Source organism: Rosa rugosa, chromosome 2 (genome assembly GCF_958449725.1).
Source record: "Rosa rugosa chromosome 2, drRosRugo1.1, whole genome shotgun sequence".
Taxonomy (NCBI): Eukaryota; Viridiplantae; Streptophyta; class Magnoliopsida; order Rosales; family Rosaceae; genus Rosa; species Rosa rugosa.
Window position 1 is genome coordinate 9,714,047 of NC_084821.1, and position 20,748 is coordinate 9,734,794.

Here is a 20,748-nt window from a genome sequence, read left to right on the forward strand (position 1 = left end):
AGTTCATATACCATCCATCTCTTTTGAAGGCTTGAAGGATGGCTTCTCAAGGTTAGTACGACTAACCAAGATTTGAGCTTATACATTGGTTATGATAATACCATGTTCTGTTGCTTGAGTCATGTGTTTATGAGTTTTGTGGCTTTGTATTATTACTTTCAGTATTATTAAGTTCAACACTATACACTCCTTTCTACCTATCAACGTACATAACATCTAGATGCTTGGATCACTTCAAGAAGTATGGCAAACTCTGTGGGATCAAACCAACTGTACGTTATTCAATGATTTCAATCATTCCTTCGCTTGGAATGAATATGATTAATCTTTTCGCCGGAAGTCTAGACATGTTGGACAAAATTATTCAAAAGTTTCGTCATGCATGTCTCGAAAGGTGTTATTGTTGAAGAGGTTGTATTAGGGTCCCCTGCTGCATGTGCCAGAAATCTCTGCAATAATGTCAGTGTTCAGTGCAACTACGAGTCGATCTGTTCACAATATTTCATAGATCTCTGGAAAGATTCAAGACGAGGTTCGGAAGTCTACGGATATGGCTGTGCTAAGGCAAGTCAGTAAAGGTGATTTTGACCTCGTGACGGTCACTGGCTGTTGAGGAGATCACAGGTATCTTTAATCGTTGGCCGCTTCCCAACGAATGCAATGTAGGTTGTTTTTGTCTACTGTTTTGTTATCAATATGAATGTATTGACTTACACTAGGGACTCATATATGTTATAACTTAAACTAGCTAGCTTCTATTATTCTTTTAGAGTTGGACTATACTTGCAATTGAAAGTTCAGGCATTCTACCTTACTGTGAATAACATTGTTTGTAGGAAAGAACTTCAGCTACGTATTAGTGCGATATATGTTGACTATGAGGAAGTTTGGCTCTACAGTTAGTTCCTCCAGTACTTGTTTTGATAACTGCTTATACTGATTTCAAATATTATGTCTAATTTGAAATGGGATTTTCAGTATGCAGGTTCTGATGTTGTACTTGGCTTTTGGCCTAGCTTAACGATCCTGGGGTCGTCCTTGAAGAATATCGATCAGTATATACAATAACTGCTGCAATCAGGTTTATTCAAACAAGGTGGATCTATGATCTAAATGTTGTAGAGACCATTGTAAAGAATGACTGATATAGACTGAAGTGTCAACCATAGAATTAGTTTCCCCATGAGGCACTCAAGAACAGCACCTAAATATTGAAGTTTTTCTCTTTATGTTAAGACTTTCTTTTTGCAGCTTTGCTAGAAACTTGATTTATGTGCACATTTCCTGTCTTTTCGAGGAAACAAGGATGAGAAATCCTAGTTTGACTATATTTCATATGAATCTATTTGATTAGCAAGTTTGGCTCATTATGTTCTCCATAAATGCCTTATTCTATGGAATTAAGTTCCAAATTACATCCTGTATTGCAAAGCTATATTCAGTTGAGTTTCATGATTATATGAGTTTCCTCATCAAATAGGTTTTCTATTCCTAGTTGGATTATATATAGTTTCTCAATCGATTGAATATTCTCATAATATATATATATATATATATATATATATATATATATATATATATATATATATATATATAGTTTCTCAATCCTAGTTTGAATTGGTTCACTGTACACTCTCCTTATATGCATTCGATCAAGAATAAGATGATCCGATTTTTATTATGTTGTTAGAAATTCTTCCTTTGTTTTGGCTATAGGAATTCTCTATACCCTGGCCTCTGCCAAAGAGTTCATCCATATTCATAAGAAGTTCTTGCAAAGCAAAACATCAACTCAAGTCTCAAGTCTCAAGTCAAAGTTCCTTCCATAGCGTAATCAAGATTCAACTTTTTACAGGGCGCAATGGATCAAAGCCTAAAATTAGCTAGTGTATCTTGTAACCAGGAGAGAAGTAAGTTTGAGGAGTTGCCGGATTGCATTCTGGAATCCATAGTTTCATTTCTCCCGCTAAGAGATGCAATGGAGAGTAGCATGATTTTCCGAGGGTTGAAGCACATTTGGTTGAATTCAATACAAACAAGGCGCAATCTTGTATTTGATGTTCCAAACATTTACGGTAGTTGGAGACAACCAAGAAAAGATGATGAAGACTTTATAAGACGTGTGGATCAATTTTTGGAGCGTTACCCGTTACCAAGGTGACAAAGTAGACTCTTTCACATTAGACTATAACTTTAATAAGGAACCATGGCTGCATGAAGTTGTCAGTAAATGGATTGGTTTTGCAATTAGAATGGGTGTTCAAGAGCTTCGTCTCCCTATGCCGACGAATTTTGGTCCTTTGTATAATGATGATTTCCCTCACCAGTTACTGTCAGAACAACAAGTGAAGGCTGTTGCTCCTCTAAAGCTAAAATCTTTGTCCTTGAAAGGATTTCGTCTAAGAGTTCCTCCTGAATTTGACGGATTCAATCAGCTCACTACTCTTTGTCTACATTCGGTTAAGGTTGATGGAATTTTTATGTCACATCTCTTCTCTCTTGGTTCTTTCCTTGAACGCTTGACCTTAAAGAATTGCACATGGGAGTACTTCTATTCACATCTGAATATTGTTTCTGGTCGTCTGAATGATTTCAAACTGATCTCTTGTACTGAGCTAGAAAAGATCGAGATTTCTGCACCAAATCTTGCCTCCTTAGAATACATTGCTAAATCCGTGTATCCTCCATCAAGTATTGTTTTCGTCAACACTCCAAAGTTAGCAAAATTATTGTATCTCACAGACCTAAGCACAACAGATCCTACATTATTGCCTCAAACACTAAGACAATTAATTCCATCGTGCCCTGCACTTGAGACGCTTGATCTACAGATGTGTGCCGAAAGACCCCAAATCGGCAGCTTACCAACATTTGGAAATCTCAAGCAATTGAACTTGCAAATCAAAAGAGGTTATTACAATAGCATCCCTATTCATCTGAGATGTGTTGTGGACCTCCTCAAGGTTGCACCCCTTTTGGAAGAGCTCACAATAACGATAGAGGGACAAAGGGAGTTTGATGAGACTGATCATCAAGAGATAAGGAACCTTGATTGTGGATTCACACACAACCAATTGAAGAAAGTTAAGATGCATGGGATCCAAGGTAATTGGTATGAGATAGAGTTTGCTATTTGGATTCTAAAGAATACTACAAACCTTGAGATAATGGTTATTGATCCCAATTGGAAACGCTACCTTGGTGATGGTGATTATATTGAGCTTAATCATTCAACCTGGCAAAAAGGAAGACACAGAGCTGTTGTCCGAGAAAAACTAAAGGAAGTAAAAACTGATGCTCGAATTAGAATTCTCAACCGGTGGTCCTTACCAGAAAAATAATTCTGAAAGAACAGAAAGAAAGGAGAAGATAGAAAAAGAACTTACGCTAATTTAGGGTTTAGAACTTGGATTAAATTTGAACCGGAAAAGTGAGTACCTGTTCCACATGTGCCTCAGGTGAAGATTCAGACCTCTCTACCAGGCGGTGATCATTATTTTGATGTGTGTCTTCAACCGGCATTGAATTCTACTGGCAATTGGTTTCACAAAATCCTGCTCATCGAGCAAGGCCAAAGAATTCAAGCACAGCCTTTCTAAGCAATTAGCGTAGAATCACTCTTGACAGTGTGTAGAGAATCTTCTCTCAAGACATGGGGTTAAGCATTCTAGCTTAATGTGAAGATTGTTTAGGATCAATATATGACGAAGTATGGTAGTTTCCTTGTTTTAATCACTATTTATATTGATTTCGATTTTTTTTTTTTTTAAAGGGTTTGAAATCCAGTTAAATTGAGAGGCTCATTCTCACGTCCATATTATTATTTATCATTATTGATTTCAAACATTTTATTTCTTGTGAATTTTGTCGGGCGGCTTAATTATCAGGCTCTATGTGCATGGAGCTGGATCATATCAGAATACAAAAAGAAAGAAACTTCCTTACAGAACTCCCTTTTCAATGAAACAAGTCCTAGCTAGGGACTAGGGATTTTCCCACTGTTCTAAGCTTGACTGTATTTCCTATTCCTGTTTAGTCACTCTATTATATATTACCTTATCTCTGATTACTTTTGCAAAGCAAAAACCATGAACTCAAGTCTCACGTCAAATTAAGTTCTTTACATGGGTAATCAATCTCCACCTCTCTAGAAATAGAATGGAAGAGTTGCCGGATTGCATTTTGGAATTCGTAGTTTCGTTCCGAATAACCAACAGTTCATTCATGCAGAGTTGATTCATAATGAACTAATGAAGTTCCTTTTATTTATTTATTTATTTATTTTTAACGATCCATAATGAAGTTTTTTTTTATTATTATTAAAAAGAAAAACATTACAACAAAAAAACAAAACCACGAGGGACACCATTCCCAGCTGATCCAAATAGAACGATGAGGACACAGAAAGTAGTAAACAACAAAACCAAACTTTTGGAGTATGGATCCATAATGAAGTTCGGACTTCTTAGTAAATAAATTCCCAAGAGCATGAGTGAGATGGTGAAAAAGGCTGGTGAAGATGTGAGACTCAGTTTAGCTTGGATTGGGCTTAGTTTCTGTTGTTTTGGGCCTTCATTCTGAGTCTTCGGTTTTGGTCTACAATCGAAACGGAGCCTCCTATTAGGTTTTCGTTTACCTTCTTCTTCTTCTTCCTCAAAGCTTCTCAGTGTCCCAAGCTGAAACAAAGCTCGCACACTCTCTCTCTCTTCCAGCCTTCACTCAACCCTAAACCGAAACCTCTCATGGCGTCGAAGTTCGGGTTGGCCGGCGGGATACCGGAGCGGCGGGTCCGGCCCATTTGGGACGCCATCGATTCTCGCCAATTCAAAAACGCTCTCAAGCTCGTCACCGCTCTCCTCTCCAAGTTTCCCAATTCCCCTTACTGTCTGGTAATTCATCAATTCTCTCTCTCTCTCTCTCTAATCCGACGTCGTTTTGCATTTTGAGCTGAGATTGACTTTCACTCTTTGATTCTGCAGGCGCTTAAAGCTCTCATCCTGGAAAGGATGGGGAAATCGGAAGAAGCATTGTCGCTTTGCCTCAACGCCAAGGAGCAGTTGCACAAAAACGACTCCGTTTTGATGGACGATCTCACTCTCAGCACCTTGCAAATCGTCTTCCAACGCCTCGATCACCGTAAGTGTGTGTATTAGTCTCTTTCGGAAGGCTCGCATTGTCAAATTTCTGAGTGTTTTCTTTGTAATCAGTGGAAATGGCAACCAGTTGTTACGAATATGCTTGCGGTAAATTTCCGAGCAATTTGGAGCTGATGATGGGGCTCTTTAACTGCTATGTTCGCGAATACTCTTTTGTCAAGCAGCAACAGGTTGCTTTGCCTCTTTGTTTATTAACTTTCTACCTGTATCTTTGTTTTACTGGAGTTTAGTTATGTAATTTTACTGTGTTTGTTTATCTATCTATGACAGACAGCTATAAGAATGTACAAACTTGTTGGCGAGGAGAGGTTTTTGCTCTGGGCTGTGTGTAGCATCCAGTTACAGGTAACACCAGCTTTCTTTGCGCTCTTCTTTTCATGTGTGGACTTTTGGTCATACTTTGTCAATCTTCTTTTTGTAGAATGGATGTTGGTAATAAGAGTATGTAATTCATGGTTCGTCATGCTGCCTTCAAAGCCAAACTTGTGTAAAGTGGAAATCACTCTGTCGCCTAAATGGGCTAAAAATATTACTTTTTTTTATAGTGATTTCAGGTTTACTAAAAATGTGAAAGCTAGGGGCGGAACTAGAATTTGATACTTGGGGGGTCCAAGTCACAATGTTATAGTATTCTAATTAAATTTCCGGCAATATATTTTTTTTCTTTTAAAAATCTTATATAGAAGACATTTGATCAAAAATAAAAATTATAAGAGACATTTTCATTTTCAAATTAATGAATTTGAATCACAAACCCAGTAATGTTAATGATAAGAGAAATAATAGATTTATTCTTAAAATATGATACTTTTTCCCTAACAATTGTAGTTTTTCTATGAAACCTTCTATTTCTAGGCAATAATTCCATATTATAAATCGGTAATGCACATTGATTAGTATTAAATTTTGTTGGGAGACCAATCAGATTCCATAACAAATTGACCAAAACCAACTTGTATTTTGAGCACAAGTGTTCATCATTAGTGCTGACAAGATGATTTGCCTATTGGTTATGGAAGTAGGGGGAAACGATTGAATTAAGGCAATGTTCAATAAATTTGTAAGCCATATCAGTTGATCAAGTAATTATGGGAGGGGTCTGGACCCCCTTGTGCCTGATTAATTATGGTTTTGCCCGTGGTGAAAACAAACTTTGAATGAGTAAATAACAGTCAGGGCTTCATGGAACCAACCGATAAGTTATAGAACCAACTAATAAATTATAGGCCTCAATCTGTTCCATCTGTACATGTTTTGTTGGTTTAGTTCTTGTGACTTGTAACATACTGTCATGTCATCTAAAATGTGGTAGAAGTTGCAAGTTATTTGCTCACGGGTGATCAACGAGGGGCACTTTGATTCTACTTTGACAGAAACTGTTAAGATTTTAGTTGGCACCGAATCAACCAGTGCCATATGTACTGACATTTCAACCCAAAACGGGCATGACTAATTAAGTTTTTAAGGTGTTTGGACGACATAGTGAGATTCTGATAACATAACTATGGTTAAACTTTTGTTTTCAAATACAATGACTGGATTTCATATAAGTTATGACATTTGGAAGACAGAAAGGGAGAACAGTTCTATATTATGTATAGACTTTTCAAATAAAAACCTTTCTTTTTACCGGGATACTCTGTGCAGTTCAGTTGCTTCCAAAGCTGAGATAAAACTTCTTGATGGTTGAAGAGGTTAACTAGTCTGTTTTCAGGTTTGGAAAGCTGCGTCCCTGGTTGTAACAGGATATAAAACATGGTCTCTAGTGAATGAGTATGAGGTCTGTTTTGGTGATTAACTATGGTATTAAAATTGATAAAGGTGTCTAATTGTAGGGTTTCTATTCGTCAGTCATTAACTGTTCACTCATTTCACCTTATCTAGTTGGAGTTGGCATGCTATAAGTTATAATTTGTTGTGCCCGCAATTGCTGGTGGCCTTTCACCGAGGTATTATATCAGTGTTAATATCTGGTATAATTTTAAATTAAAATAGACTCATCTAGGAGAAGAATTATCAATAAAACAAACCTTTTCTAGCGAGGAACATAATTTTTTTTGTTTTGTTAAAAAAAAAAAAATCAGTTTCTAGTGGAATTCTTGTTAAGCAAAGGGAAAGAGGAAAAAAATTGTTATGCACTAGCTTATTTTTATGGGGCTTGAAATTCGTATAGGTGTTTTGTGGAAACGGAGGAGAAAAGCTGTTACTCTTAGCTGAAGGCTTAGTGAAGAAGCATGTTGTCTCTCATAGCTTGCATGAGCCTGAAGGTGTACATTTTTTCTTTCACTATAAATCATTGCCTATCTCGAACAGTACTTTTGTTCTGTTGTATATGATTAAATAATTTATAAAAGCTCAGTTAAAAAATTTATTGATGTTCTAAGAGCTTGTAATATGCCTCAGCTCTCATGGTCTATATTTCCATATTGGAACAACAAGCAAAGTATGGGGATGCTTTGGAGATTCTCTCTGGTAAATTAGGATCGCTTTTACTGGTTGAAGTTGATAAGCTACGCATACAGGTACTTTCTGAAGCTTCAACGTTAATTTAAATGATAATCAATAGCTTGTACTTGAATCTAAATACTTATGTACTGTAAAAACAAATATGTTCACACACCATAGTCTTTTTTTTTTAAAAGAACACACCATAGTCATTTATTGTTGTTGTTATCAGTTTAATGTTTTTTCAAAAGAGCATTCAAAGTGAAAGAAGAAAGGTAGGACAGATATGGATGTCCTTCACTAAGGCCGGAGAAAAGACTAATAAGCATACTTAGAACACACACACACACACACACACACACACACACACACACACACATATAAGTAAATTTGATTTTATTTTGCTCTGGAAGATTACTTTCAGAAGCATGGTGTGATTTGTTGTATTGACCATCGTACTCTATAAGACTCATGCAAAGCTTTTGATATCTATGCAGTATCAATATAAACAAATTATTCAAATGTTTATTGGATGCTAATCTTGTAACTAAAAAAGTACATATTTTTGTATCCCTTTTCCTATTTTGCCTTCTCCTTCAACTTCCAAGCAAGAGATCCTTAGGAAACAAGCTTGTAAGGCAGCAATTCTGTAATTACTAGATTGATGCATTTTTCATTTTTTCATTAGGAAAGTATGTTTGAAACTTTGAATACTTGGAACGAACATAATTTTAGATACGTATAAAACTTGAAATATCAAACTTGATTCTTTACAAAACGAATAATCTAGTATACTTATTAAGTGTTCTATAAAGAAATAGCTTCTTTACATTTACATACACATGAACCCTAAATTCCCACTATAATTTATAGAAGTTCATATCGTGCTTTGTTTCGTGAGGATTTTGTCTTGCACAGTTTCTACCTGTGAAATATGATATATATAAAAATATATTTTATTGGATACTATGAAGTATGAATAACATTGCTTGTAATTAATTACTATGTTTGAGCTTGTTCAATTTGTCATAATTTTTAAATCTTATAGTTGCTGCCTTCACATGTTTTCTTCTCATCAACTTGTCCACTTTCACTTTAAGTTGACAGGGGAGGCTGCTTGCTCGGGTGGGTGACTACGCTGCTGCCGCCATAATATTTCAAAAAATTCTCGAACTATGGTATGCTTGGAAACCTTTCTCTGTAGTAAACATAATCTTCTCCTTAGTATTCCATAGAGCAGCAACTTTTGCTTCCCCAAGTGTGGGATATCCGATATGGGACTCTAATTCTCGAGTCTTGACTGCCTTGAATTGGCCTATATGGAGGCCTGGAGGGTGTCGATATTGTGCAGACTGGATTGTATATTTTGAGTTTTTTTTTTTTGCTTTATTAAAACTGCTCGATTTGGATTTCTATGCCTTCCTTTCCGGTTAGTGATGCTATGCATGGAAGGCATACTAGATGTTACCTCCCGTTCCTTATTCTCCAGTATTTTATACTTTCTTTGTTAGTGGTCATAGATAAGATGCTTTACCTCATTAACTGACGTCTGTTACTGCATCAGTAGGTCCCTTCAGTATTTACTGGCATTTTGTACTGCATCAGGATATTGACTTATATATTTAGTTATCTGCTGGTTTCCTAAGTGATTCAATTATTGATTGCTTCCATCCGGAGCCTTGATGTCTATTTTTAATCACTTTATTAGCATTTACTGATCTCAAACTTTGATATTGTTTCTTTCATGTGGCAGTCCTGATGATTGGGAATGTTTCCTACATTATCTAGGCTGTTTGCTGGAGGATGACAGCAATTGGTGCAATAGGGCCATAACAGATCCAATTCATCCTCCGAAATTTGTCGAGTGCAAGATTTCAAACTTGACAGATGAAGTGGTAGAAATTACAGTTGCCTTCAGATTTTTTATTGTTTTTCTCTACCACTGAAAATTGAAGCTGTGCATGTTCACACTTTAGTTGCACTGGCTTTCTGTGTTTCCTTGTTATCATGTGCATTTCAGAAATTTGCTTTTGTTAAGAATTTGATTTGATTTGTTTTTTTTTTTTTCAATTGAAATGTAGTTTGATTCTCGTATGTCAAATGCATCGGAATTTGTAGAAAAGTTACAAGGAAATACTGGCAATAATTTTGCAAGGTGTCCATACTTGGCAAATATTGAAATTGAAAGGAGAAAGTGCTTACATGGCAAGGGAGATGATGGCAAGTTAATGGAGGCTCTAATCCAGTACTTTTCTGGGTACATTACCGCTCCCACATTCTCTTTGTTCTTTCTATTCTGATGCAATAAAGTTTTTGTTGAGTAAAGTTTTTCCTTTTATCATGTGAATAAACTACTCATTTATTACTATCTCTTCCGTTGTCCATTATGGCTTTTTATAATGATCAAATTTAACTAAGCTATTGGATTTATATAGCTTTAGTTTTTCGGATTTTTACTATAGCCTAATTTATGATGATCAATACCTTTGCTTTTTGTCAAAAGGGAGTGATTTTGGCAGTCCACATTTCCACATATTTTAGCACTTGCACTCCACTTTTAACTACTTAGAAGTGGAGTGCCAAAATCATGCACTTTTTAGAAATCACAAATGCAATTACAGGCTACAGTTCCATTTTTAGTATTTGATTTATTTTCACAAACACAGGTTTGGTCACTTGGCCTGCTTCACTTCTGATGTTGAGATGTTTCTTGAAGTCTTAACTCCTGATAAGAAGGCAGAACTCTTGGGGAAGTTAAGGGAAAGTTCTGCCTCCATTTCAGCTGTGCCAGCAAAAGTACTTGGGCAGTCAATAACACTCTTTAAAATTCAAGAACTGATCGGAAACATATCCAAGCTTACTGTTGTTGGTGAGTCTCGACTCTTGTGTTTGTTAGATTCAACTCCATCTTATGATGCTAATGTTGCTTCAAGTGCTATCCTTGCTTGATTAATTTATTGTTTTATACATATGTAGGAAAAAGACTCCCCTAATATATTGACATTGTGGATATGCCTAATAAAATTTAATTAATTGACATCGTATATGACCTAGATATAACAATTGTGAAACAGGTAGCTGGTGTTGAGGTTCTATTTTCATAATCATCATCATTTTCATTTAATGCTCTATGCTCTTCAGTAAATTTTCATTTCCTCTGGGGACGGTCTTAACTTTGTCCTTTATTATCGTTTCTTCCCTTTTTTGTGGTCATGGAGCTATTGCCTCTTCCTTGGGATGACAGTAAACTATGCTAATGAGCCGTCTATTTGAGATATACTGTATTAACTTCAGCTCTTATTCCTCAGAACTTGAGGGCTCTGTTGTGCAGATGGTGGAGATGTACTGTAAAAACCTACCACTTTCAAAGGACTTGGATTCTCAAGAAAGTATGCATGGGGAAGAGCTGCTATCACTAGCTTGCAATGTATTGATTCAGGTATGTGTATCGAGTTTACTCTGTTGCATGTACATGGCATTCTTTCTTGGCTGTGTTTGTATGTAAGCCCATTTTCAGTCTGCAAGTTTTTACTTTTCAATTGATAAACATAATTTTATTTATGCCAGTCCAAGACTAATATTGCTTTTTGGTATAGTTATACTGGCGCACCAGGAATGTTGGCTACTTTGTTGAGGCAATCATGTTGTTGGAGTTTGGCTTGACTATACGAAGGTGAGGGCTTTGCCTTTTTCTTTTTTGTAATGTTATTCTTTGCCTATGCATGGTTTTGTTTTAATAGATAAAAGTTTTTGCAAGCATTAGGAAGTCATTAGTAATGATTCCTTGTTGTTTTAGATACTTAAGAACTATAAGCTCAGTCTAAGCAACATATAGATCGGATTAGTGATTTTATTCTATTCTCTTTATAACATTTGGTTAATACACTTTGCTTGGCAGACATGTATGGCAGTACAAGATCTTGTTGCTGCATTTGTATTCCCACTTGGGTGCCCTTTCTCTAGCATATGAATGGTAAATAATTCTGACACTTGATTTCATTGAGCAATAGTAAATTGTCTTATTGATTCAAGGATGTCAAGAGAATCAATTGCTGATTAGTAGCTACAACTGGCCTTTTATCTTTTTTGTTGCATTTCCTAAATTTATATCGGTGCCTTACCTTTTCTTCTGTTTCCTGTTTAGGTTCAAATCACTCGATGTTAAAAATATCTTGATGGAAACTGTGTCACACCACATTTTACCCCAGATGTTGGTGTCTCCCCTCTGGGTAGATATAAATAATCTGCTAAAGGATTATCTCAAGTTTATGGATGACCATTTGAGAGAATCAGCGGATCTTACGTTTCTTGCCTATCGCCATAGAAATTACTCAAAAGTACGTTATAATTTATGTTAATGTGCATATCTTCATTTTATAGTCACTGTGATTGTTAATTACACGCAACACATAAATTCCAGGTGCACTTGAAATGTGCTTTCTTTTATTTGATAAATATCTGTTATCGTTCCTTTATATGTTGCACATAAAACCTGCATACTTTCTTTTGTTGATCCTTCCATCCTGGAGACACGTATAACATATAAACACATATATGTATGTGTTGAGTCCATTCTTGCACTTGATACAGTTGTTAAAACTCAGGTCATATATTATGCAGTCAACAAGGTTTCAGAAGTTTTAATTGTCTCACACACTCATACGGAGGGAGTGCTCGTCTTGCTTGCAATGACTAATATAATTATGACTTTTCTTTATAATTGCAGGTAATTGAATTTGTTCAGTTTAAAGAGCGACTACAACATTCTAATCAGTATCTAGTGGCGAGGGTTGAAGGACCCATTCTTCAGTTAAAGCAGAATGCAGTTAACATTGAAGAGGAAGAGGTAATCTGTGATTCTATATTTTGCAGTTGATGCCTTTGCTTTGATTGGACAGATAACTGTTGAATTATTTTATTTCTGGTTTAATAGTATATCTTGATTTCTTGTAGGCGGTTCTTGAAAGCTTGAAATGTGGTATTCACTTTGTTGAACTCTCTAATGAGATTGGATCCAAGTCTCTGACCTTCAATGAAGATTTGCAGTCACGTCCCTGGTGGGCACCAACTTCAGAGAGAAACTATCTTTTAGGTCAGTAAACACGCAAATGTGTTTTTTTTTTTTCCAAACCCAAACTGTAAACCATAGCTGTTACTTCAGCTGCAAGTTATTTTCACCTTGCTAGAAAAAAATATGACCCACAATATTGCATGGCATGTTAAGGCAATGTTCAAAAAGTTTGTTTATCTGTGGTGTTAAAGACTGATCATAGTCCGAATTCTTGAAGGGCAATTATTATCTCTCCAAATCTTAAATTTTATTTCAGATTTTTGTTCAACCTCTGCATTAGATTCTATCATTTTGAAGTTTTTTACTTCAGATTATGTTATTTTGTGTGCATCCTACCATGTTTGCGCTAATAGTTTCTTGAGCTAATTTGTAAGTTATGAATTATGTCAGGTCCTTATGAAGGAGTATCATACTATCCCAGAGAGAACTCGGTACAAAATTTCTTCTTGTACCTTCTCAATAACAATAATTCCATATGTTGGATGATTCCATGAAGTTACTCTGTTCTAAGAACACTCAAACTTTTTCATTGCCTCTAACTATACGTTTTCTTCTCTTCTGGTACCAAATATAGATGACAGAAAGGGAGGCAAATGTACGGAGCATAATTGAGAGGAAATCTCTTCTTCCTCGGATGATTTATCTGTCCATACAGAGCGCTTCAACTTCACTCAAGGAAAATCTGGAAGTCAATGGGTCAGTGTCTGACCCTAAAATCCCCTCAGAGCTGAAGATTTTGCTGGAGCGATATGCAAAGATGTTGGGATATTCATTCACTGATGCAATAGAAGTGGTCTTGGGAGTTTCTGGTGGCCAAAAGTCTTTTGAGGTATTACTGCACCACCCATCTGACTCTACACTCATTTGCTTATATTTCTTTGTACTTTGTGAAGGTTTACTATAAATGAATCTTGGAAGAATTGGACCACATGCATGTCCGAAATTCGGTAAAAACCACTATAGGCAAGGGTATGGGGAATAATAACGTTAGCATTTTTTGCAGGTCTTTGGTTCGGACTTGATTGACTGGATAAACTTTTCTGTGTTTCTGAATGCATGGAACTTGAGTTCCCATGAGATTGGGCTGGCAAATGGCCGTTGTGCGGATTCTATATTGGAGAAGTATGTTTCAGATAAAGTTAGCTCCATGGAGACACTAATTACCTCTCCTTGGGTTGATCTTCCAATTCTGGTACAGTTAGTTACAGAATCGTTGGCCTGGCATGGTCTTGTAATTCAATCTTGTGTTCGTTCATGTTTCCCATCGGGAAAGAAGAAGAAGAAAACTGGATTTGCAGATCAGTCCTGTCTGTCTCGTATCCGTGATTCTGTGTTGTCTTTATGCAATACTCTAGAAAAGGTTAGGAAATGGTTAAAAGAACAGATCAACAGGCCAGAGGATGAAAATATGGAGACTCTACTTTCCTCTTTGAGGAAGAAAGAACAGATCGGGGGACCTGGACAGGTTTTCCAGATTATAGAAACTTTTACCTCATCAATAAATGACACAGAGCTTGGTGAGAGAATTTCCCAATCATTGAAGTCTTGGAGTCATGTTGATGTTGCAAGGAAGATAGTTGCTGGGAAGTGTACAGTACTGTCCGAGTTTCTCCGAATTTGTGATTCGAAATCAAAGTTGTTTCAAGCACTGAAACAGCAGATAGCTCAAGCCTAAAGAGTGATTCTGAAGTTGGGGCTGCTTGTGCTGGTTCTGTACTTCCAACTTTGCGTCTCGCCCAATATCTCTGTGTTCCAGCATCCCAAGAGAAGATTGATTTGTTCTTCTCAGTTACTGATTTTTTATTTGTTTTGTTTTTTTGCCCCCATTGTCTGGGGACTTTTCCTTGCCATTTTATGCAGGCGGGGGGTTTGTTATGCTTGGCTGCTGCTTTGTTTGCAGTTTTTGCCTTAAATTTTGTTGTGTACCATAGCCATCACTACTCTCTACTTTCTCCTCGGTGTGTTTCATCGTTACACAGGCTTGTAACTTTTGTATTTACAGTGTATCATCCCATTTTCTTGCTAATTGAATTCCAGTTTTTGCTTGCATCTGTCTAGTATATTCTTCATAATACATTAGAATTCGAATGAGATGAAGTGGATTAGGGATCGTATTTTTGAGCTTCAAAATAGGAACCAAAAAATTATGATCGATTTCATTTCTCTGGAGTCGGTTGGCAGGCCACCTAATTCATTAGAAGCACCTTAACAATTGGCTGCAAGTACCATTGATGGATCATCTTGTTAAAATGAAAGTTTGGACGGTCTGTCAGACCTGCTTCGTTTCAAATATTATATTCTACTGAAGTACTCTTATGCTAATCAGTGCCTTGATTCATGTTTTAAACAATACTTACATTTTGACAACACAGCACGTAGTTTTCATATTGGTGAAGCTGTTCAAACTTAGCTAACTGAATCAATCTACTAATAAACACATCTGTCTTTGGTTAACCAACTATTCTTATTTATACAGAGCAGCATGTAAGGGAGATTCTGACGATGCTTATGTTGTTCAAGGAAAAGTATCGGTGGCGAAACTTGCCGAGTGCAAACCCTATCCATCGATCACAAACCAAAGCCCCATGAGGCACAGCCACCTGGCCGAAGATGTTCAAAGCTTTGTGTTGTACGAACTAATAAAATGAAAATTCTTCAATAGTTCACCCAAGAAAAAGAGAAAGGATTTGGTAGATATCGAAGCTTAGGTGGTATTTGTTGCATCATAATAACGGAAAAATTGTCAACTCTACTTCCTACTCTTTCCGCTACCAAACCAAACCAAAATTTTATCCCCACTTTTACCTGTTCTACAACGGAATGTGGAAATAACAAATTTTGAAAGTGACCTTGAACTCTGAAAATGGCCTCGTCTTAACCGCATGACAAATGCTGGTAAGTCTTGTAAATTACTCATGGGAGATCTTGAAATACACTTGTGATTATCATCTAAAACCATGGAAATCAGGAGTGACAGAAGTATTGAACACATTATTATGGATGACATTGTGATTTCGAATGCAGTACATGTCACATTCATCCTATTTTATTTACCTTTTGAGTTTTTCAATTGCTCACTGAGTTAAGCAAATCTCTATCCTTGGTAAATTTGGTCAAGACTTGAAGATATAGAACAATCTTAATAAGCCAAGGCACTACAAACACTAATGACCCTTTATGGGTCACAAACTTGGATGTAAAAGAAGTGGGAATACCAGTTCCCTCTAACAATATAAAGCACAACACCTCCATTTGCTCAAACAAGTGGGTGCACCAAATTCCCTTTATGGTTGGACTAATATGTACTACGAGAAAAGAAAATAGAATAGCATCCCTGTTGACTCTAAACCTAATTTACATAGGCAGTACCTCAAATGAAGTAAGAAATTAACTATAATGTTCCATTTCCCGCTCAATCCAGAATGTATAAATAGCTGCTCTCTATAGTCTACTAACACAACTACCCTAAACTTCATTCAACAAAGAGCTCAGAAAGCAATGGAGGCTTCCAGCTTTACTCTCAAGCCATGGAGTCCTTGCATCTTCCTTTGCCTTCTCGCCTTCCAGACTCTCCTAGCTTCTTTTGCAGCAGCTGAAACTCACTACCATGAATTTGTTGTATGTCTTCTTCTATTCTCAGTTCAACATGCCTTCGTTTTACTATCCCAGAATAACATGGACATGGTTATAAACATTTGGTTTTCCTTTTTGTGTGCATTGAAATAGGTTGAAGCAAAGCCAGTGAAGAGGCTGTGCAGAACCCACACCATAATCACAGTCAATGGCCAATTCCCAGGACCAAATTTGGAAGTCAGAAATGGAGATTCTCTTGCTATCAAAGTTACAAACAGAGCAAAATACAATATCACTATCCACTGGTACTTATCATAATACAATAAAGCTTCACAAATAGAATGCAGATATACAGATATCTTCATTGTGCTAACAACTTTCCTTTCAGGCATGGAGTAAGGCAGCTAAGAAATCCATGGGCAGATGGACCTGAATATATCACACAGTGTCCCATCCAGCCAGGAGCCACTTACACATACCGCTTCACAATTCAAGACCAAGAAGGCACTTTGTGGTGGCATGCACACAGCCAATGGCTTAGAGCCACTGTCTATGGAGCCCTCATTATCTATCCTAGATTAGGTTCTCCATACCCCTTCTCAATGCCCAAGAAAGAATTTCCCCTTCTTCTCGGTAATATCCCAAAAACCCTTTCAAGCTTCCCTCTTTGTTTTTGAGTAAAACTACATGCACAGAATGATTTCCTACGATTTTGGTTCCCAACTAATACTATGGTGTTTCATGGTAACTAAAACTCTTCCTTATAATACAGGTGAATGGTGGGATAGGAACCCACTAGATGTCCAGAGGCTGGCACAATTCACAGGAGGAGCACCCAATGCCTCTGATGCATATACCATAAATGGTCAGCCTGGTGATCTCTATAGATGCTCCAAACAAGGTTTGCCATTACTCTGTACTTTGCTTTACTAGATTGTAACATCAAGTGGATGATATAACAAAAATTATACAATGCAGAAACTGTGAGAATTCCAGTGGAATCCGGCGAGACAATTCTCCTGAGAATCATCAACTCTGCACTCAATCAAGAACTGTTCTTCGCCATTGCCAACCATAGATTGACTGTTGTGAGTGCTGATGCAGCCTACACCAAACCTTTCACAACCAGACTCATTATGATAGGACCTGGCCAAACTACAGATGTCCTCCTCACGGCTGATCAGCCCCCTGCTCACTATTATGCTGCTGCACGTGTCTATCAGACTGCTCAAAATGCACCCTTCGACAACACCACCACCACTGCCATCCTTGAATACAAGTCTGCTGCTGCTTGTGATTCAAAGAAAGGGAAATTTTCAGCACCAGTACTGCCATCATTACCGGCCTTCAATGACACAGCAACCGCAACTGCATATAATGTTCAGATAAAGAGCCCTTCCCGGGTCCAAATCCCTACGCAGATCGACAATAACCTATTTTTCATTGTAGGTTTGGGACTAATTAACTGCACAGTTCCTAACAGCCCTCGGTGTCAAGGACCAAACAATACCCGCTTTACAGCTAGCATGAACAATGTTTCTTTTGTATTCCCAAGAACCACCTCCTTAATGCAAGCCTACTATAATGGTATACCTGGTGTCTTCACCACAGACTTTCCACCAGTTCCTCCAGTGCAATTTGATTATACTGGTAATGTGAGCCGGGGCCTATGGACACCTAGTCGTGGAACTAAGCTCTACAAGTTGAAGTACGGTTCTAGTGTACAGATTGTGTTGCAGGACACAAGTATTGTCACAACTGAGGACCATCCTATGCATCTTCATGGGTACCATTTCTATGTGGTTGGATCAGGATTTGGCAACTTCAACCCCAGAACAGATCCAGCCAAATTTAACCTCATTGACCCACCACAGAGGAACACCATTGGAACAAATCCAGGTGGATGGGTAGCTATTCGATTTGTGGCTGATAATCCAGGTAATTATTCCAAATTTCAAATAATAAGCTTTCTTCTTCAATATCAGATTCACTATTTTGATATTTTTGACTTGATGATCAAAATAGGTGTCTGGCTGATGCACTGTCACTTGGATGCACATCTCATCTTGGGTTTCGCAATGGCTTTTCTAGTAGAGAATGGAAATGGACCACTGCAGTCTGTCATACCACCCCCAGCAGATCTACCCCGATGTTAAGTTATCAACAAAACATCAGTAGTTGTTTGTGTTTAGTAGTTGGAATTGCAAGATTCACTATCGTCTTGCAATCTTAGTTTTACTAAGTATTGATTTGAGTGAAGTTGATGTCATGGATTTCTCTATGATTCCTTTCCTAGAATTGGAAAGTCTCTAGCAAGGAGCTAAGTTATCATGTGTATGAATTGTTTTCAAGTTCAAAGAAAAGAATATCAGATTTGACGTAATTTGCATATCACAGAGTTGATACCTCAAAACACGAAAGAAACAAATATCAGCTCAATCTAGCTAACACATGGTCAGACTATGGCAATTTCAGCTCCCAATGTGGGATGAAAACAATGTTGACTTGGCTTCCATAGTCAAGTAGAAGCAAAGATAAAAAAAACAAAAAATAAAAATAAATAAATAAAACTTGCTAAAAGTTGTTGGAGTAGCCAAAATATGGAGTATGAATCAAGCATATGATATGAGAAGGTGTCAAGATGATGCAGCAGCATATGGTGCTGGGTAACGAGATGCAATTTCTTCGATTGCAGTTAAACTCATAATCACAATTGGACAAACACGTTTCTTTCATCTTTCTTCAGTACCATTCGCATTAAAATATAATTTGGATAAATGATGGATACACCTACTTCTCGGGCAAACTAAATACAAAAGTTAAGAAAATTTACAGAAACAAGATTTATCTAGCCAGCCAGCATCCAGTTTCACTAAAATTAGAAAAATTTGATGGTTCAAGACACTAACCGATCAGGCAACAAATTTCTGACAACGAGTATCATTGTGTATATTCTGGCAACGACACGAACAGAAGCGCATACCACACCTCACACATGTATAGTTGCCAGCAGAACCACAAACAGTGCAGAAATGGCGGCGGGAGGTAGAGCTTGGAGGTCCCACTGCTGCTTTCAGATAGGAGGGGACATGAGGTGGCAAAGATTCAAGATTTGCCTGTTTTATGGGAAAACTTATGTAAGAAAAGCTATAGAGGCAATTTAAATATCCAAAGCAATATACAGGTCGCTTTTCCTCATTACCTCATGTAAAAGCTCAAGGAATGTTCTGGGTGCCTTCCTGGCCTCAAGAGCTTTTGCCTGCCGGGTTTTACGCTTGGTGCCCTTAGGCTGCTTCTTTTGTATATATCCTGCACGAGGAGTTCATATTATTATTCCTTTTCCTTCCAACATCACCAACAATTGCAGCAGTACTGCCATAACTGCTTGGCTATCCGCCTCAACCAAATTCGAACAGAACACATCAGTAAATCCCGCCCCGACTAATCTACATTTGCCTTAGGCAGCCACTTAGTGAACGAATCTCAAAACACAACAAGGGGGTCAATCACAAACCTCTCATTTTCTCACATACCATTTCCCAGCACAGCTAATAAGCACATTAGCATAACCCAACAACCAAGAAGCTTCAAAAACACATCTTGAAATCATGGACTGCAAAATCATATACATCCCAAAAGAAGCAACAGGGCCTAAAAATATATTCCAAAAAATGAAACACATTGTTGTACACAAACCTTGATCCTCATCATCAAGAGAAGCTTCATCGTCGTCATTAACCTCCACAGTTTCCAACCCAGCATTGTCGTTTTCCAAAGCTTCAAGCCTAGCAAGGGCAGCCTAAACCATCCACATAATCCAATAAACTAAAGGAGAAAAAAAAAATTTGCTTTTTTATGAAACAAAAAAGTTTACCTGGGTGCGGTTATCAGTGCTCATAAGGGCAGCAGCCATTTTCGAAGCGACCTTACGATTCCGACTCGAGGATCGGCGGAAGGGGGCGGACACGTCATCGTCCATGGCGGGTGTAGATAGAGGTAAAGGTGTCTCCTTTTAGCGAATTTGAATAGAAAAGGGAATGATGAAGAAGAACGTTAACACTGGGATAATGAAAGTAGCAACTTTTCTGGGTCGGCTCAGTTCAGAGCTCTGACTGTGAGTGGCTCACCTCAAATTCCCAGCCGAGTTCTAAGAACACAGCAGGCTGAACAGGGCCGTGGCGACAGGTTTGTTTGGGCTTCTGTTTTAGTTTTTAGTTTTTTTCGGTCAGACAGACTAGACTAGCATCATCATTAGCTAGGTACCAACACAGAGCAGCAAATAAATAGGAGCAAGTCCTTATCTATAAGCCGCTTGAAAATGAACAACAATTTTATTCCCGATAATTAACAACTCTCATAGCAATCTTGATCCGGAAATGATTAGTCATGGACCATATATTGACCCAAATGCCCAAGAAGGTCCACCTCTCAAGCCAAGCCCACACCCATCACTAAGTAAGCAATGAAGGTGGCAAGACACCCTCCTTGTAGACCCTTGTGCCC

The 20,748-nt window shown here is 37.6% G+C and overlaps 4 protein-coding genes across 5 annotated transcripts; 3 read left to right on the plus strand and 1 right to left on the minus strand.

Annotated features, from left to right (window-relative positions):
* Nucleotides 1–1,861: 1,861 nt before the first annotated feature.
* On the plus strand, nucleotides 1,862–3,341 carry LOC133730305 (uncharacterized). Its single transcript, XM_062157924.1, has 2 exons — nucleotides 1,862–2,157; nucleotides 2,252–3,341. The coding sequence occupies exons 1-2, from the start codon at nucleotides 1,862–1,864 to the stop codon at nucleotides 3,339–3,341; spliced, it is 1,386 nt and encodes a 461-aa protein (XP_062013908.1).
* A 1,328-nt stretch (nucleotides 3,342–4,669) lies between these two features.
* LOC133731693 (N-terminal acetyltransferase B complex auxiliary subunit NAA25) lies at nucleotides 4,670–14,721 on the plus strand. 2 transcript variants are annotated; one of them, XM_062159090.1, is made up of 19 exons: nucleotides 4,670–4,889; nucleotides 4,980–5,136; nucleotides 5,208–5,326; nucleotides 5,427–5,501; nucleotides 7,330–7,423; nucleotides 7,560–7,678; nucleotides 8,709–8,779; nucleotides 9,355–9,496; nucleotides 9,683–9,858; nucleotides 10,268–10,470; nucleotides 10,910–11,040; nucleotides 11,198–11,274; nucleotides 11,500–11,574; nucleotides 11,746–11,938; nucleotides 12,328–12,447; nucleotides 12,555–12,693; nucleotides 13,063–13,103; nucleotides 13,247–13,501; nucleotides 13,676–14,721. In XM_062159090.1, exons 1-19 carry the CDS (start codon nucleotides 4,743–4,745, stop codon nucleotides 14,345–14,347), a joined length of 3,006 nt encoding a protein of 1,001 aa, XP_062015074.1. In that variant the 5' UTR covers nucleotides 4,670–4,742; the 3' UTR covers nucleotides 14,348–14,721. The 2 variants fall into 2 exon arrangements, with proteins under 2 accessions (XP_062015074.1, XP_062015075.1); XM_062159091.1 differs by lacking the exons at nucleotides 4,670–4,889; nucleotides 4,980–5,136; nucleotides 7,330–7,423 and having other exon boundaries at nucleotides 5,307–5,326.
* Nucleotides 14,722–16,114: 1,393 nt separating this feature from the next.
* On the plus strand, nucleotides 16,115–18,628 carry LOC133733875 (laccase-3). The gene is made up of 6 exons (XM_062161528.1): nucleotides 16,115–16,290; nucleotides 16,399–16,550; nucleotides 16,634–16,878; nucleotides 17,018–17,146; nucleotides 17,224–18,183; nucleotides 18,271–18,628. Exons 1-6 carry the CDS (start codon nucleotides 16,171–16,173, stop codon nucleotides 18,399–18,401), a joined length of 1,737 nt encoding a protein of 578 aa, XP_062017512.1. The 5' UTR covers nucleotides 16,115–16,170; the 3' UTR covers nucleotides 18,402–18,628.
* A 274-nt stretch (nucleotides 18,629–18,902) lies between these two features.
* On the minus strand, nucleotides 18,903–20,488 carry LOC133733876 (SWR1 complex subunit 6). Its single transcript, XM_062161529.1, has 4 exons — nucleotides 20,120–20,488; nucleotides 19,942–20,044; nucleotides 19,448–19,554; nucleotides 18,903–19,361 (listed from the first exon to the last, which is right to left on the minus strand). The coding sequence occupies exons 1-4, from the start codon at nucleotides 20,222–20,224 to the stop codon at nucleotides 19,158–19,160; spliced, it is 519 nt and encodes a 172-aa protein (XP_062017513.1). The 5' UTR covers nucleotides 20,225–20,488; the 3' UTR covers nucleotides 18,903–19,157.
* Between the last annotated feature and the right edge of the window lie 260 nt (nucleotides 20,489–20,748).

What these genes read in the sequence shown, in the direction of transcription:
- LOC133730305 (XM_062157924.1), top strand. Translation starts at nt 1,862, where the DNA reads ATGGATCAAAGCCTAAAATTAGCTAGTGTATCTTGTAACCAGGAGAGA. An exon ending in GAGCGTTACCCGTTACCAAG is followed by an intron (nt 2,158 to 2,251) that starts GTGACAAAGTAG and finishes TTTTGCAATTAG; the next exon opens with AATGGGTGTTCAAGAGCTTC.
- LOC133731693 (XM_062159090.1), top strand. Translation starts at nt 4,743, where the DNA reads ATGGCGTCGAAGTTCGGGTTGGCCGGCGGGATACCGGAGCGGCGGGTC. An exon ending in CTTTTGTCAAGCAGCAACAG is followed by an intron (nt 5,327 to 5,426) that starts GTTGCTTTGCCT and finishes TATCTATGACAG; the next exon opens with ACAGCTATAAGAATGTACAA. An exon ending in CAAACTTGACAGATGAAGTG is followed by an intron (nt 9,497 to 9,682) that starts GTAGAAATTACA and finishes ATTGAAATGTAG; the next exon opens with TTTGATTCTCGTATGTCAAA.
- LOC133733875 (XM_062161528.1), top strand. Translation starts at nt 16,171, where the DNA reads ATGGAGGCTTCCAGCTTTACTCTCAAGCCATGGAGTCCTTGCATCTTC. An exon ending in AGAATTTCCCCTTCTTCTCG is followed by an intron (nt 16,879 to 17,017) that starts GTAATATCCCAA and finishes CTTATAATACAG; the next exon opens with GTGAATGGTGGGATAGGAAC. An exon ending in ATTTGTGGCTGATAATCCAG is followed by an intron (nt 18,184 to 18,270) that starts GTAATTATTCCA and finishes TGATCAAAATAG; the next exon opens with GTGTCTGGCTGATGCACTGT.
- LOC133733876 (XM_062161529.1), bottom strand. Translation starts at nt 20,224, where the DNA reads ATGGACGATGACGTGTCCGCCCCCTTCCGCCGATCCTCGAGTCGGAAT. An exon ending in GCACTGATAACCGCACCCAG is followed by an intron (nt 20,045 to 20,119) that starts GTAAACTTTTTT and finishes TGGATGGTTTAG; the next exon opens with GCTGCCCTTGCTAGGCTTGA. An exon ending in TCTTGATGATGAGGATCAAG is followed by an intron (nt 19,555 to 19,941) that starts GTTTGTGTACAA and finishes CTCCTCGTGCAG; the next exon opens with GATATATACAAAAGAAGCAG.